At 39.5% G+C, this 14,647-nt stretch overlaps 1 protein-coding gene across 1 annotated transcript; it reads left to right on the top strand.

The window, feature by feature from the left end:
• The first annotated feature begins 3,100 nt into the window (after positions 1-3,100).
• si:ch211-25d12.7 (src-like-adapter 2) lies at positions 3,101-11,535 on the top strand. Its single transcript, XM_036124741.1, has 8 exons — positions 3,101-3,305; positions 6,889-6,983; positions 7,082-7,181; positions 7,291-7,377; positions 7,731-7,834; positions 10,277-10,429; positions 10,519-10,639; positions 10,990-11,535. Exons 1-8 carry the CDS (start codon positions 3,280-3,282, stop codon positions 11,111-11,113), a joined length of 810 nt encoding a protein of 269 aa, XP_035980634.1. The 5' UTR covers positions 3,101-3,279; the 3' UTR covers positions 11,114-11,535.
• The last annotated feature ends 3,112 nt before the right edge of the window (positions 11,536-14,647 follow it).

Here is a 14,647-nt window from a genome sequence, read left to right as displayed (position 1 = left end):
TCTGTTATAGACCTATAACACACACACAGGAGTTAATACTTGATTGCATAAGCATTGTTTTTGATGACCGCAGGTGGTCTAATCATTCTTTCCATGACTGTCTTTCCAGCAGCGACAAAATATAGCAATCAGATTGTTTTCATATTGTTTGTATGCAAATACAGTACACTCGCTGGAAATTCTGTCGCTTTGCAAATTTACATTTTTCAATACCTTTTCTGTTTTGCTGTCCTCTTTGTTTAATACCTAATGACACAGAGAGATATGGCGTTTGTGGCATTTTGGCCCATTCTTCCTGTAGGGACTGGTGGAAATGAGATCAGGGCTTTGTGATGGCCTCTCAAAGACAATTACTTTTTCGTCCTTAAGCCTCTATGTCTCTAATTTGACGGTATCATTGGTGTGATTGTTCACCTGCAGAATCCATTCAGAACCAGATTCAGCTGCTTTACGAGCAACGCGTGGCGTACTGGTAGAGCAGGCTCCTTATATGGCTATTAGCCCTCCTTATAGCCATCCAGGGTTTGATTCCCTTCTCTGTCTCCGCCTGCTTCAAGTCCGATTATCATGAATAAAAGCCACTAGTACCACAAAACAGCTTCTATTAAAAATAAAATACCCCCATTTGTATCCAAGCTATAGCTTCCCTGCTGATGTCTTGAGACAAATCAATAATTTCCACATAATGTTCTTTCCTCACGATGCCATCTATTTTGTGAAGCGCACCAGTCCCTCGTGCAGCAAGCTGAAAAGCTTCCCCCTTTCCTCTAAGGCCTTCACTTGATTTTTAGCTGCATCCCCCAACAGGACATGTCTCCTAAGATGAAGGTCTTTGTCCCAGAGTGCTTTTTAATGTTGCTTCTGGAGTCATGCGTCCTTCCCCTCAAAGGGACCTTTTTGTTTTACTGTCTGAATCATTACTGTCTCAATCAATCATTGAAATCCAGTTCTCAGTGAGCAATGCGATCCTAATCTGGACGTCAGGTGATGTCACTGCAGTAAAGAACCCTATTTTCAAAACAGAGGAACCAAGAACTCAAAGTTACCTTTGCAAATGTTGCTTGAATTTTCCTTTGATGTAACAAAAGATGCCTTATGTTGATTTTATCCTAAGGTGAGGTCCACTTTTCTGGTTCATGAACCATAAGACGGCAAGGTTGCCGTTTTTACTCCAATAAAGTTGTATTCCAGATCAAACTAAATAAGCAAAACAAACCCACTTGGCTTTTATGAAGTCTCCACCCAGATAGTCTGAAATAATCCAAACGAAAACTAAAACGATCCCTGTTCAGTCGATCATTGATCTGTGGAATACATTAATATGAAAAAAAAAAACAGAATTATGAAGGAGATCGGACATGGAAGGCATTAACAATAACAAAAGTCACTATCAGGACTTTTCAATGAAATATTGTTTTAGACGCCTACTGAACCCTTCTAAAGGAGGCCTCCCTTTTGTTATGTGAGAAAACTTCATCCATAAATTAGCTTCTCTGTGCTGAGAACTAACTTGTGCTGGGTGGGTATTTGGGAAGATAGTCCTGGTTAGTGGCATAAAAAATTATCTGCAAATTTTACTTTGAATATGTACTGAAATGTGTTGGTTTGTTCCCTTGACTTTCTAATGTTAATGTAATGGATAATGTAAAGTAAAGAGTTTTATTGTGCTGTTGTCAGGTGGTGTAGGGATAAGGGACAAAAGTGAGTGCCCCCTCCCCCCCCCCCATCAAATACAAAAATGAACAAAAACACAAATAGATTGGCTGTCAAACGTGTCCACCTCCCTGTTAAAATGCTAAAATGTAGTATAAAAATATTTCAGTTTGATCCGTGACTTTAAAAGCTTTTTCCACATACTATATTGGAACATTTGTAATATACAAGTCAAATGAAAAACAAACTTTTTTACAATGATTTTTGAAAAATAAAACCGCAGTTTAATGGTAGCAGAAATTGTGTACAGCTTTGAATTAATACTTTGTTGATACGGTTGTGTCACTCCTTCCTGATTTCACAGTTGCTAAAATATATATAAAAAAACTGTGTTCTGGGGGTCCGTTCTTCGTACGTTGCTTAAAACATCTGAGATCAAATGAGACATCCAAGATATATTAATCCGGCTAATCATGATCGGGCTAATTGGGTTCTTCGAACACACCTGTTATTTATGATTAGTATGGCTGGATTGAGTTATCTGAGATAATTCGGTGTTTATCGGTTTAAAAGGAGATATGTGATAGTAGAAACAATGATCTGCAGCGCTGCTATTGGCTGTTCAGCATGGCCAAAGAACGCCCACAGTTTTTCTCTCAAGCAGAACACGAGCTTTTAATGGAAGGTTATGCCGAATTTGAGTCATTCATTAAAACGACAGGTAACACCTTAAAGTCTGCTAAAGCCAGGAGAGAGGGCTGGCATAAAGTAGCAGACAAATTAATGCGTAAGTAATGTCCATGGTAGATGTTTCTATCACTTTCTACAGTATGAATTTTTGCATTTTAATAATTTCATATTTATTTTGTTCTTTAATGTCAGAGCCTCCACGGGACCCACTAGAACATGGGGAAAAAAGTGAAATACAAGAATATTCTACAAAATGGTAGCCTTTAATTATTATACTATATTTTAAAAAGCCACTTTTTCCTATTTTTAAAAGCCACTGTTAAATGATGTGTTTGTCTGTTTATAACAGCAACCAAGAAAAAGCCTGAACAAAAAAACCCAAAAAACAAGCGGTGGCCCTGCACCACCACACCATACTCCAGCAGAGGAGCTGGCCTTTGGGTTAAATAAAAACCGAACCATTGTGGAGGGCATACCTGGGGGCAGCTCCTCCTCAGACCCAAGGCCAGGGACCAGTAGCAGCAACACCTTCATTACTGCTAGGCTAAATGAGCTTTTAATTCTCTTAGTACACTGTAACATTGTTTGTTGCTGCATTAAATGAAGTATAATCCAAATGGCTGTTACAGTAATTTCAACCATTTGTGAAAGTGCAAATTTCTAAACTTTTTGTTAATATAAAATATGTTGCTATTAATTAATGATCAAATTATACTTTTTACAGTGTAGTTAATTGGAATGACAATCCCCCCCCTCCCCTTGTTTGTGCAGTTTTACATAATACACCAACACTTTTACCTATTCCCAAGCAAGTGGTGGCTGAGGCATATGCAGTAAGTTTTGTACTTTTTCTGACTTGCATAAAGGGAAGAAACTTTAACACTTTGTAATTGCCATTTATTTCCACTGCACAGAACAGTGAAGAAAAACTCTCAGATGACTGTCCTTTGGAGGAAGAACCTGTAAGAGCATAAATAACTTTACACTAATTTGTATATACTTGTGTACCTATTCTTTCTGTCTGCAATGTGAGTTGCAGGAGTCCATAGTAGAGAAAGACCTACAGAAAGGCTTTAAGAAGAGTCTGCACAAAGAAGTGATACAGAGGTGGACAGTGTTGCACTTTTACTTTTTACTTTTGTTGCATGAGGCATGTTTTGACCCTTTCTTTTTCTTTCACAAAATGACACAGTGTGACATGCGTTCCCTATATTAAACGGCATCTTCAACAAAAAAATTGTATTTTGACCTGAAAAAACGCAAATTAAGAGGAGAAATTGAACTTGACAACTTGAAAAAGAGAAATTGCACTAGAGGAAAAGGACCTTCAGAGTATGTGATAATTCACCATTTGACAAAATGTGGTATTGCTGACTTTACATAACTATCTCTTATTGCAGGCAAAAGATGACTTGCTAGCTTTTCAATAAAGAATTGTTTAAATAAAAAGACAGGAACTAAGCATCTTTGTCTTGTCTTTTATTAAACATTCAAAAATGGTGTTCCACAATTCTGTCCCGTGCAGCTCTGCAACTAGGTTGGTCCAAGTGCGCTGGCTGGACAGACTTCCCTATCTCCTCCGCTTATAAAGCCGCAATTAATCCTGTTTACATGAAATAAGCCTGCTCGTGAGCAGATTTAAGATGGCGCACATGTTGCTATGACAACAAGTGCAGGATGAGTTTTGAAGAACCAAACGATCCAAGATAATGCCAAATCGTCAACAATCAAATCCGGCTAACTGAGTTAGCGACGTACGAAGAGCGGGGCCCTGGTCTAAAGGTTCAAATGGTTTATTTGGTGCAAAAAAACAACAACAAAAATGACCAAAAGAACACCATGGTGAAAGATATGGTGGTGTCAGCCTCATGTTCTGGGGTTACCCTCTGTTCAGATGAGACAGGGTTTTTTTTTTTTTTCAACATAAAGTCCATTTTGGTTCATTGTCTCCAGGTGTCTGGTAGAAATCTGAAGAAAAAGAGGAATTCTTTTTGTCATAATTCAGATTAGAGGCTAAAGATAACGGCTTGTTAAAGAGGGGTCAAGGCTGACCTCCTTTTAACTCTAATCTCAAAAGTATTTCAACAGTTTGTTGCAGATGCATTTTTATGAAGCTTTAAACTGGCATTACGTTCACATTGGAAGTTTATTTATATATATATATATATATATATATATATATATATATATATATATATATATATATATATATATATATATATATATATATATGTATGTGTATATGTATGTATATATATATATATATATATATATATATATATATATATGTAAACAGTCATTTGTTTTAAATAAAATGAAGAGGCAATGCATGAAATCCACATCAGAATAGAATACATTTCAGAGGAAAGCACATTGCAGTTGAATAGTAGCAGCAGGTCAAGATAGGTTGGACTACAAATCTAATGACGTTTCAGTGAACTACAACAGTGTGAACTGAACATTAACATTTAACGGCAACTCTTAACAGGTTTTAACCTTGATTTAAAGGAACTTTTACAGTCTTCCAGAAGTTTGTTCCAGATCAGTGGAGAATAAGCGCTAAATGTTGCTCCTCCATGTTTGGTTGTGGGCATACACAACACTGCTTTGTTTGTGCCGGGGGGGGATCAGATTTTTGGGGTGAACCAGTCTTGATGTGTTTTTGGGTTTGAAAGGCACCGGGGCGTTTAGAAAATAATCGTCTCATTTTCTCTGATGCTCCCACAACATAGATGGCTACTGGTCTGGGTTTGGGTTCAGGGTCCTCCTTTATATCCGATGGCTGTCTGTAGTTTCTGGTCTTTGAGGAAAATCGAGATGGGATAACCACATTTCTCTAGGGCCTGTCAGGATGTCCACGTCATACGGAGGACAGTTAGAAGCTGACTTTGATCCTCAAACCCACCCACACAGACCAGTACCTGTGGTTTGACTCCCATCCCCCCACAGGAGCACAAGTTAGGAGTCCTCAGGACTCTGTGCAGAGCAGACAACGTCCCCACAAGCTCAGGAGCCTGGGAGAAGGAGAAATCACACACAAGACCTAGAGCAATGTGATTATCCCACCTGGGCTTTCCTCAGAGCAGACAAGAAACCCAAACAGGACTCCAGCCATCGGGTGAAAAGCAGGACCCTAAACCCAGACCCAGCCAGAATGTTAAATACGGATTTTCAGTGTTGCAAAGCAGGTAAAGCTTTCCTGTCCTCCCCTCTGTTGATTTTTATGAATGTTTCTGCGTTACTTTAACAAATAGATCACAAGTTGATGACACGTTTATCCATACAACTGGGTTTATATTGACAAGGAGAACAAAAAGTAGTAGTAAATTAGAAATAAATGTTTTTTTCAATGTAGTTTCCTTTATTTTTTATAAACTCATTTTCTGTTTTCCCGTATAAATCATTTTTACAGATTAGTTTTAATATTCTTTGACGTTTCACTCATCTGTGGCTGAAAGCTCTGCTGCCGTTACCCACCAGTGACTGTTGTGTCACACTGCCTACTTTTGTGGCCTCGTCGTTTAAAATGAACATTTGACCTGTGAGAAATGATCGCTGGAGCGGAGTAGGAAGCTGAAATCTGCAGAACTCTGGCTCTTATCAGATGTTCCCATTTACACAACGGTGGGTAGAAGTGGGTTGACGGAGAAACCGGCCACGTATCGCTATTTCCTAAATTGCAGATTAATTGTCTCTGCAAAATCGTGTCATCAACTCTGCCCACAAGACAAACTGTACATGCAAATAGCCCGTTGGTTCCGTAAACAAGATGTACGATTATGCTGAAGTGTCTGCTTGGATAGGCCGTCATAGAGCGTTCTGAGTCAGATGTCAGATGAGTGCCGCGCGTCACAGGAAGCCCGGTGTCATACATAAAGGCGAGCGGGAGACCTCCTCTCCTCATTCAGCCTCTGTCAGAAACAGCTGCAAAGAACACGGCAGCCTTTATGAGAGCAGAGCAGAAGCCAGGAACAAGGCGGAAGGATTGATCGGACCTGAGCTCAGGATTATTCACACTTTAAAGGATTTTTATTTATCATCTGCAACCAGGCTTGGGGTTTAAGCAACTTCTTGGAAGATTTGATAAAAAAAAAATTACTTGTGCAAGAATTAAAAACTAGGTAAGTTACATATTGTACCTTTTTGCTCCCTCTAAGCTCTGTGTCGTGTTAATTAAACTCCCTTAATTGCTTGCATCGTTAAACCGTAGTAGCATGAAAAAACAGATTCTTTTACCAAGAAATGCATTGTCTTCATGCATTTTGCAGTGAGTGTCACAAGAAGAAAACCTGCCTATGCCTAGCCAGTGAGCAGCAGGCTGTATCCCTCGCTCACATGTTGCATGGAAATTTAACACAGGATGTCAAGGCTTCTTGTTGTGGTTTATAGACGCCTTCCTGTATCACCTCGCTTTTGATGCCACACTTGCTGCACAGTCATAATGTAATGATCTGTAGGATGAGAGAAATTAAAGGCTTCGCCGTGGTTCCCAGCATGTCTCACTGAGTCTGTTTTTTTTTATTTTTTTTGTGTTTTTTTTCTCAGAAACTCTCAAACCAGAAAGAGCATGGGCACCTGCTTCACCAGATGTCGTTGTAACCGGACGGTCCTCGAAAATCAGCCCGAGCCTCTGACGCCAGGTAAGCACCGGTCTAAAACGTATGGCAGCAGGATGGAAGTGAGGAAAAGGTCAGCATCGAGCATCTCTGACTCTCCTCTCTGACTCTCCTCTCTGCAGGACCACAGGAAAGCGTGATTGTGGCGCTGTACGACTACCCGGAGTTCGAGCGCACAGAGCTGACCATGCGCATGGGGGAAAGACTGAGCATTGTGTCAGAGTAAGCGTCGCGTCCGCTTTATTAAGCATCTCCTGTGCACCGAAGGGCAGATTAGTGACGGCTGCCTTTTTTTTTTTTTTTTTTTTTTTTTTTTGCTTCCATCACACAGTGATGGTGATTTCATGATGGTGAGGTCCACAAGCACCGGCCGCGAGAGCTACATCCCAACCAACTACACGGCAAAGGTGACAGACAGGTGAGTGGCCCTTTTTTTTTTTTTTTTTTTTAATCGCCGTGGGAGCGAGAAGAGGGGAGTTCCAGGAGAAGTGGGAGGAGTTCTCGTGTAGGTGAACTCGGTTGGAGATTGATGTTTGGAACAAGACATTTATTCTCTGCAGTGACATGAGCAGCATGTAGCAGTTTCACTCCACCTCCTCCTTTGGGGGTGGGAATCTGCTCTCATGTTGTTCCTGCGTATTTTCCAGACCTGAAAACATTAGCAAGATGACTTTTTTTTAATTTATTTTTTTATACGTTGCATCGTAGGCTACTGTCTCTCCGTGCTGAACATGTGGGTAACAGTTTTTGCTTCTTTTTTTTTGGCGACAGGTGGCTGTACACGGGGATCAGCAGGTATCAAGCAGAGGAACTCCTTAAACATCCCAGCAACCAGACCGGGGCCTTCCTGATCCGGGAATCGGAGACAAACGCAGGTTGGAGAGAGTTTTTGTCCTAATCTGAATGATTGGCGCATTTTATTCAAACTTAACCTGGGCTGTGACGTATCTCACTTTAAAATACATGTTAGAAATTCATGGGTCAAACCCAGTTTGGGTTATTTTGCTAATCAGGTGGTGAGGCAAGTAGGGAACGAGGCAGGTCTGAGTTGATCTATGTGTCCGGGTTGAGACAAGCACACTGGGTTTCAACTCTGAAAATGGGTTAAATCTCCTCGTGTCTTATGTTCAAGCTGCCATAGAGTGGCTTTTATGCAAATGGTTTACTAAGATTTATTTTGGTTGGGGGGTGGCTGAAAAAATACGTTATGTTTTTAGTTTATTCCTGCATTTACTTTTATTATTATTTTATTAAAACTGTATTTAGATGCGTCAGTGGCGCAGTGGTTAGCGCGCACGACCCACGTATGGAGGCCTTTTAGTCCTCGACGCGGCCGACCCGGGTTCGACTCCGACCTGTGGTCCTTTGCCACATATCTCTCCCCCTCTCTCGTAAACCCTTTCCTGTCAGCCCACTGTACGAAAAACGTTACAGTAGTGCTGTAAAACCTCAACAACAACAAAAAAAAGATGTATTTATATGGCAACATTCATACTGAAAACAGTTTCACATTTCTCTCGTACCCCCTTTCCTGTCAGCCCACTGTACGAAAAACAAACCACTAGTGTTGTAAAAACCTTAAGAAAAAAAACTGTATTTAGATGGCAAACTAAATGTTGAACTGAGCTAGCAATAGCTTTTGCTAAATGCTAACGTTAAAGAGTCAAAAGAGGGGCTTGAAAAAATAAACGGGAATATGAAGTAAAATTTGGAGCACAAAAAATTATTTTTTATATAACTCTGCAATGCAAGCGATCAAAGTAAAAAAACTAAAGGCGGTCCAATCATGTCCAAACAAAGCCTTTGCTGACAACACTGGATGAAATTCATGCTCAATATAACACCATAAAATATTGGCTGACTAAACTGAGCTTAATAGCAACTCTTTGGTTAAAGTGTAAACGTTGGCCTTTGCTATATATGACCTATATATATGAGCTCCTTGTTGGCCTTGGGCCCCAAGAGCAATCAAAATTTCATAGCTGAGGCGGCAAATTGTACAGTTTCTAAAGGCACAATGCAAATATGACACCTTTCTCTCTTTGATAAACCTCTAGGAAATTTTGTCTGTTAGCCCAGGTGTGATTAGTTTCACCCTCCAGCAATACCTGATCTGTTCATTCAAAATAAGAAAATGCTGAGAGACTTAAATTCAGGTCAGATATTTACCTCTAATGACTTTTTAACAGAACCCCATTTTCAAAAATTCAGAACTTCCCCTTTAAGGGATTAAATGTTAGCTAATTACTTGGTGAAAGCGGAAGTGTAGACAACATAAAGGAGTTTTTATTGGTGTTGTGGTGGCTGCTGGATAAAAAGCTTAACTGGAAGTGGCCTCCAACATAAAGTCTGTCCAGGGCTCCATAAAACCTGGGGCCAGCTCTGCTGGGATCATAACATCTGCTTATTGGTGGAACAGAATATTCATGAATGTTTCATACCGCTAAACTTAGTAGGTATGTGCAAAAAGTCCTTGACGGCATATATAAAATAGGGCTGAACGATTTTGGAAAATAATCTAATTGTGATTTTTTTTTCTTAATATTGCGATTTAATGCAACCCCCCCCCCCCCCCCAGTTTAATTTATCATGTCTTTTTAAACATATATAAACAACAAATCAATTTGTTTCCTCGCCGTGTGGATTAGTTGCTAAAAGACCCACAGCATCTAAACTCGGTGCAGAAATGATTGCGTTCTGCCTACGATATATTTCAACCAAAATTGCCATTTTGACTTTTCTCCACATTAACCACAAGCAACAAAAATGGCCTCTAAATAAAGATGTTTGTAAACAAGGACTATTTAAAACAAGAACGTTTAATGTTTCTATTGATCAGAATATTACTCAAGAGAACAGCTTTTAGTTGATTTGGACATCAATCCTTGTTGAACATAAAGTGCAACCAACAAGCAAGTCTATGTATTAAACTGATTGACCTGTACTTAATGCTATGTATGATTATATAAACTCTAAAACAAGTAATATAGTTAGATTATCTCACTGCTGCAACTGTCTTCCCTTCCATGTGGAGGCAAACCCACTTTAAACATTTTACCAACACCTAAAGGACGCGTCTGATTCACTAATTGTTACATAGCCAAAAATTGCTGACCTCTGCTATTTGGAAATTGCGTTTTTTAAAATTGCGATTATATTGAAAATGCGATTAATTGTTCAGCCCTAATTTAAAAGTGTGACATACAGATATGATCTCCAGGGAAAAAGGGGACAGTATGTCAGTTCTTTATCTGCAAAGTAAAAAAATCCAAAGCGGTGTATCTTAACACCTGCATCTGTGTGCTTTCTGCATTTAGACAGCTATTCGCTCTCCGTCTTGAGGAGGACCAGCTCCTTGGACATGAATCCTGTCAAGCACTATCGCATCACTCAGCTGGAAAACTCCTGGGTCTACATATCTCCAGGACTCACGTTCCCCTCCCTGCATTACCTGGTGGAACACTATGCAGGTTTGTCCTCAGATCCTCCGCCCTGTCTTTCTCTCATCGCCGCGGCAAAATCCGCCTGGCTGACGTTCCTGCGGTTCTTCCTCCCACAGAGACTCCAGACGGGCTGTGCTGTCGGCTGTCGGCCCCTTGCTTCATCCAGGGCCTGGACGACCCTAGACCTGTTCCCATCACGGTCAGGAGACCAACGATGAACTGGAGGGACATTAGCAGGTTAGAACTACTGAAGATGGCCACAAGGTGTCCCTCTATAGCTGGCTTGCGGTTTCCACTCTGTTGTTGTTGACACTGCTTTAGGTTTATTGGGTCTGTTGCTAGTGCGTGATTTAGAGCTGGGTAAACAGATGCTGAGCTTCTCGGAAACAAGATCAGCAGATAAGGCTGTGGTTGCACTGACTAGTTGCCATTTGTGTTGTTTCTGAAAAATGTTTGCTCCTCTAGGCTCTGTTTGACTCTGCGAAATTCTACTTTATTGGTGACACATTGCTTGCAACGTTTTCTTGTGATTATACAGATTCCAATCTCTAACCTTTTTTTTTTCTTTCTGTTATGTTCTGCTAAAGGTCTGTGATCCTCAGGAGGAAGAGAACCGAGTCGGACAACTCTCTGGTGAGCGATGGGCTGAGGGAGGCCATCAGCTCCTACCTCCAGTTGACAGAGTGCAACGATCACAGCTGGGACACATGAAGGAAAGACTGCTGGGCCGGTTGAAGGAATGAAGTGCGACAGGAAAAGTGGAGAGAAATACTGCCCTGTGGGGGGTGCTGCAGTTTGAGCAAAGCACCGCAGGAGGTCCTCTGCACGCCCAAACGTAGTCCTCGAGGATTGTCCAGGAACAGATGTGAGGCTGAGACACTACACTGCTCAGAGACGAGTCAAACTGTTGACCTTCTTCATGGAAGGTGGATGATGCACATAAGCAGAAGATGATGTGTGCTGCAAAGTGCAAGGCAAAGAGACAATGAATGTTTCTCCTAATTTATGTCTGTTTTACCCAACGTTGTCGGTTAACTTTACAGCAATATGATTGTATATGAGTGTTGTCATGGTTGTCATGTTATTGGAATGCAATATAATCAACACGCTACTAATAAATAATCTACACATGCTCACAAGAGTTTGGAGCTTTTTTATGAATGCTATTTAGAAGGGAAGCTCCAGAAGGCATGTTTTTATGATCACATAGAGATTCACGATTCAATAAACACGGGGAATTGAGGTTCAAAAACAAAAACCACCTTTGACTAGCTCATTGTTATTTTACTCAATTTCAATATATTGGTATTTCTTAACCAACTGAAACTCAAGCCAATTAAAAACTGTTTTATTTATATATATATATATATATATATATATATATATATATATATATATATATATATATATATATATATATATATATATATATATACACGCAAAAGTCCATAACTAGGAGTGGGAAGCAGAGAAGAAACTTCTAAAGCCTGCTTACACTATTTTATGTTAAAATACAGCAGAATATATACAGAAAAATGACTCCAATTGAATGTATTTACAAAAATGAAGAAACCCAGAACAAGAAACTGTACACAACGTTACTCCATAAATTTAAAGTATTTCATGAATTTCTGTGAATTTTCTGAAATCTTACATTAAATCTTACTAATTCTTCAGAAGGACAAATTCAAATGTTTTTAAATCATCATCCAAATTAATCCATAAATGTCCTCTGTAAAATTAAATACACCTCTACTTTACTAGAATTCATGCATGGGCAGTGTTTTTTTTTTTTTGTCCTGTGATTGTCTTCACTGGATGTTAATATACTGCAAAAAAATTAAATAAATAAAATTTAAAAGATTAAAGGGACTTTATCAGAATGTAATATCAAGTCAGTTAAACATCTAGAGTATTGATCTGGTCAGCTCAGTAGTGGAGCGGGTTGTTAATCAGTGTTGCTGTTCTGGTGCTAAGGAAACTAACAACAGTAGCACTAAAGGAGCAACAAGGGCACTGACACCCTGTTCAGGGTGTCACTCTCAGACTGTCCAGTAGCTCAGTGATGTCCTGGTCAGAATCTGGGTGGATAAACCCCAGGAGACCTCCCGTCATCCCATAAGGAGCATGCCCTGACATTGTCAGGCATGCATGCAAGCAAGCAGGCAGGTGGGGACTATAAAAAACTACTGAGTAGCATTTTGAGTTGCTGCAATGGCATTTAATCAAACTGGACCAGCCCGCCCCATCAGCTTTTCATTTTAATTTTCTCTGGGACTTTGGATTAGGCCCTCTGTGGGTTGATTGTTTTAAAATGATGTGGCATTGTTTTTTTCCCCGACACGTTACTCATATCAGTGTGGCTATCCAGCGTGATACACCCCCCCTCCAAACTGAGATCAGATGTGTTTTTCTGAGTGATGTTTTCTTTCCAGCTTTATGCTTAACGAGTAACATTTGTAGATTTATAAAATCTTGTAAGTAGCTTTTAATCCTTAATGAAAAAATGGGTTATTAGACCCTTAGACATTTCCTTAGAATTTGGTGGAATTGCTTTTCAAACTGTATGACTTTGTCGGGGCTATTTGGCCATCCTTTCATAATCTTCTAACAACGGATTGCTGGATAATTTTGGCCCATTCTTCCCGGCAGAACTGATTTAACTGAGTCAGGTTTGTAGGCAATCTTGCTAAGATTAGGGCTTTCCTGATGGTCACCCCAAAACCTTGAAGTTGTTGTCTTTAAGTCACTTTTTGTAACTGATTTGGTGACGTGCCTAAAGACCTTGTCCATTTGGCATACCCATTCGTTCACAAGCTTCAACTGTGTGGTATTTCAGTATCTGGCTTTAATATGTGCACATACTGTTTTGTTTTTCTCATGATACCATCTATTTAGCGGAGTGCACCAGTTCCTCTTGCAGCAAAACCCCCACACAAAGTGATGCTGCCACCCCCATACTTCACAGTGGTACTGCTGTCCTCAGGCTTGCCTCTTTTTTCCTACAATTGTAACGTTGGTCATAATGGCCAAACACTTTTGTTTTGGTTACAGACCAGAGAACATGTTTCCAGAAATTGAAGTCAGTGCATTCACAACCTGCAAACTACCTTTGGAGTAATTGCGTCTTCATCCACAGAACCATTGTCTTCAAACCACCTTGTCTTAAAATTAATGAACAGCTGTGTCCTTATTTAACTGGAATATCTTAAATTAATTTAGCAGACAGTAAATTTACATGGACTTCCTAATTGGAAGAAAATAATAACAAATTCTGCAAAAAATTATCTCCCTCTCATTATCCACATAGTCTATTACTAACCCAACTTATTTTAAGGGACTGAATGGTTTTGGTCATAAATCAATAATATTTTACTGTCACTGCGTATTACAGTGGTGAATATTTTTTTTTTTTAGAGAAAGACACCAGTTCAGGATGCACTCAAACAATGTATACCGGTAGACACAACAGAGAGAGAGAGAGTTGGCTGCACCAGCCAACCACATTTCCTGAGAAGCCCAAGCATGCAAAATGGTCTTTAGGGTCTGCTGAGACTCAGTCCTTCTTAAACTATGCTATTTACTGTGTTGCATGAATCAGAATCAGAATCAAGTCTATTGCCAAGTAGGTTTGCACTTACAAGGAATTGGACTGGGTGTTGCTGGTGCAGACGGAAAAAAAAAAACTATATATATATATATATATATATATATATATATATATATATATATATATATATATATATATATATTAACGCACATTAGTTACATTAACGCACAGTCTACTATACTATATATTATATATATATATATATATATATATATATATATATATATATATATATATATATATATATATATATATATATATATAGTAGACTGTGCGTTAATGTAACGCACTGTAACAAATTAATCGCCCGAAATTTCTTTGATGATACTTTCATGACTGGATTAAATTCTGTGCAATACCTTCATATATGGAACTGAGCAATGAAACATTCCTGATAAATTAGGATTGTGCAAATACGCATTCACAGTAGTGTTATTGTGATGTGCAACAGATTAGGGGGCGACAGTCCTCACGGCTTTTGCGAAGAAGGTGTTTTTGAGTCCTGAAACGTTTGCGATGAAACTAAACATGCAGTGCCCACTGTCTACCACCAGGTGGCGCGGCCTCCTCCTTTTCTCGTTTTATTAAAGCCTTCCACTTCCTGCCCAAACAGTTGGGTTCAGGAAGAAGAAATA

Source organism: Fundulus heteroclitus, chromosome 20, assembly GCF_011125445.2.
Source record: "Fundulus heteroclitus isolate FHET01 chromosome 20, MU-UCD_Fhet_4.1, whole genome shotgun sequence".
Classification (NCBI taxonomy): domain Eukaryota; kingdom Metazoa; phylum Chordata; class Actinopteri; order Cyprinodontiformes; family Fundulidae; genus Fundulus; species Fundulus heteroclitus.
Note: the sequence above shows the minus strand (reverse complement) of the source record. Positions and strands in the feature narration are given on the sequence as shown.

Excerpts from the sequence above, each read along its gene's own strand:
- si:ch211-25d12.7 (XM_036124741.1), top strand. The coding sequence starts at position 3,280 with ATGACTGTCCTTTGGAGGAAGAACCT. Across the intron at positions 6,984-7,081 it reads GCCCGAGCCTCTGACGCCAG|GACCACAGGAAAGCGTGATT; the intron begins GTAAGCACCGGT and ends TCCTCTCTGCAG. Across the intron at positions 7,835-10,276 it reads GGAATCGGAGACAAACGCAG|ACAGCTATTCGCTCTCCGTC; the intron begins GTTGGAGAGAGT and ends TTCTGCATTTAG.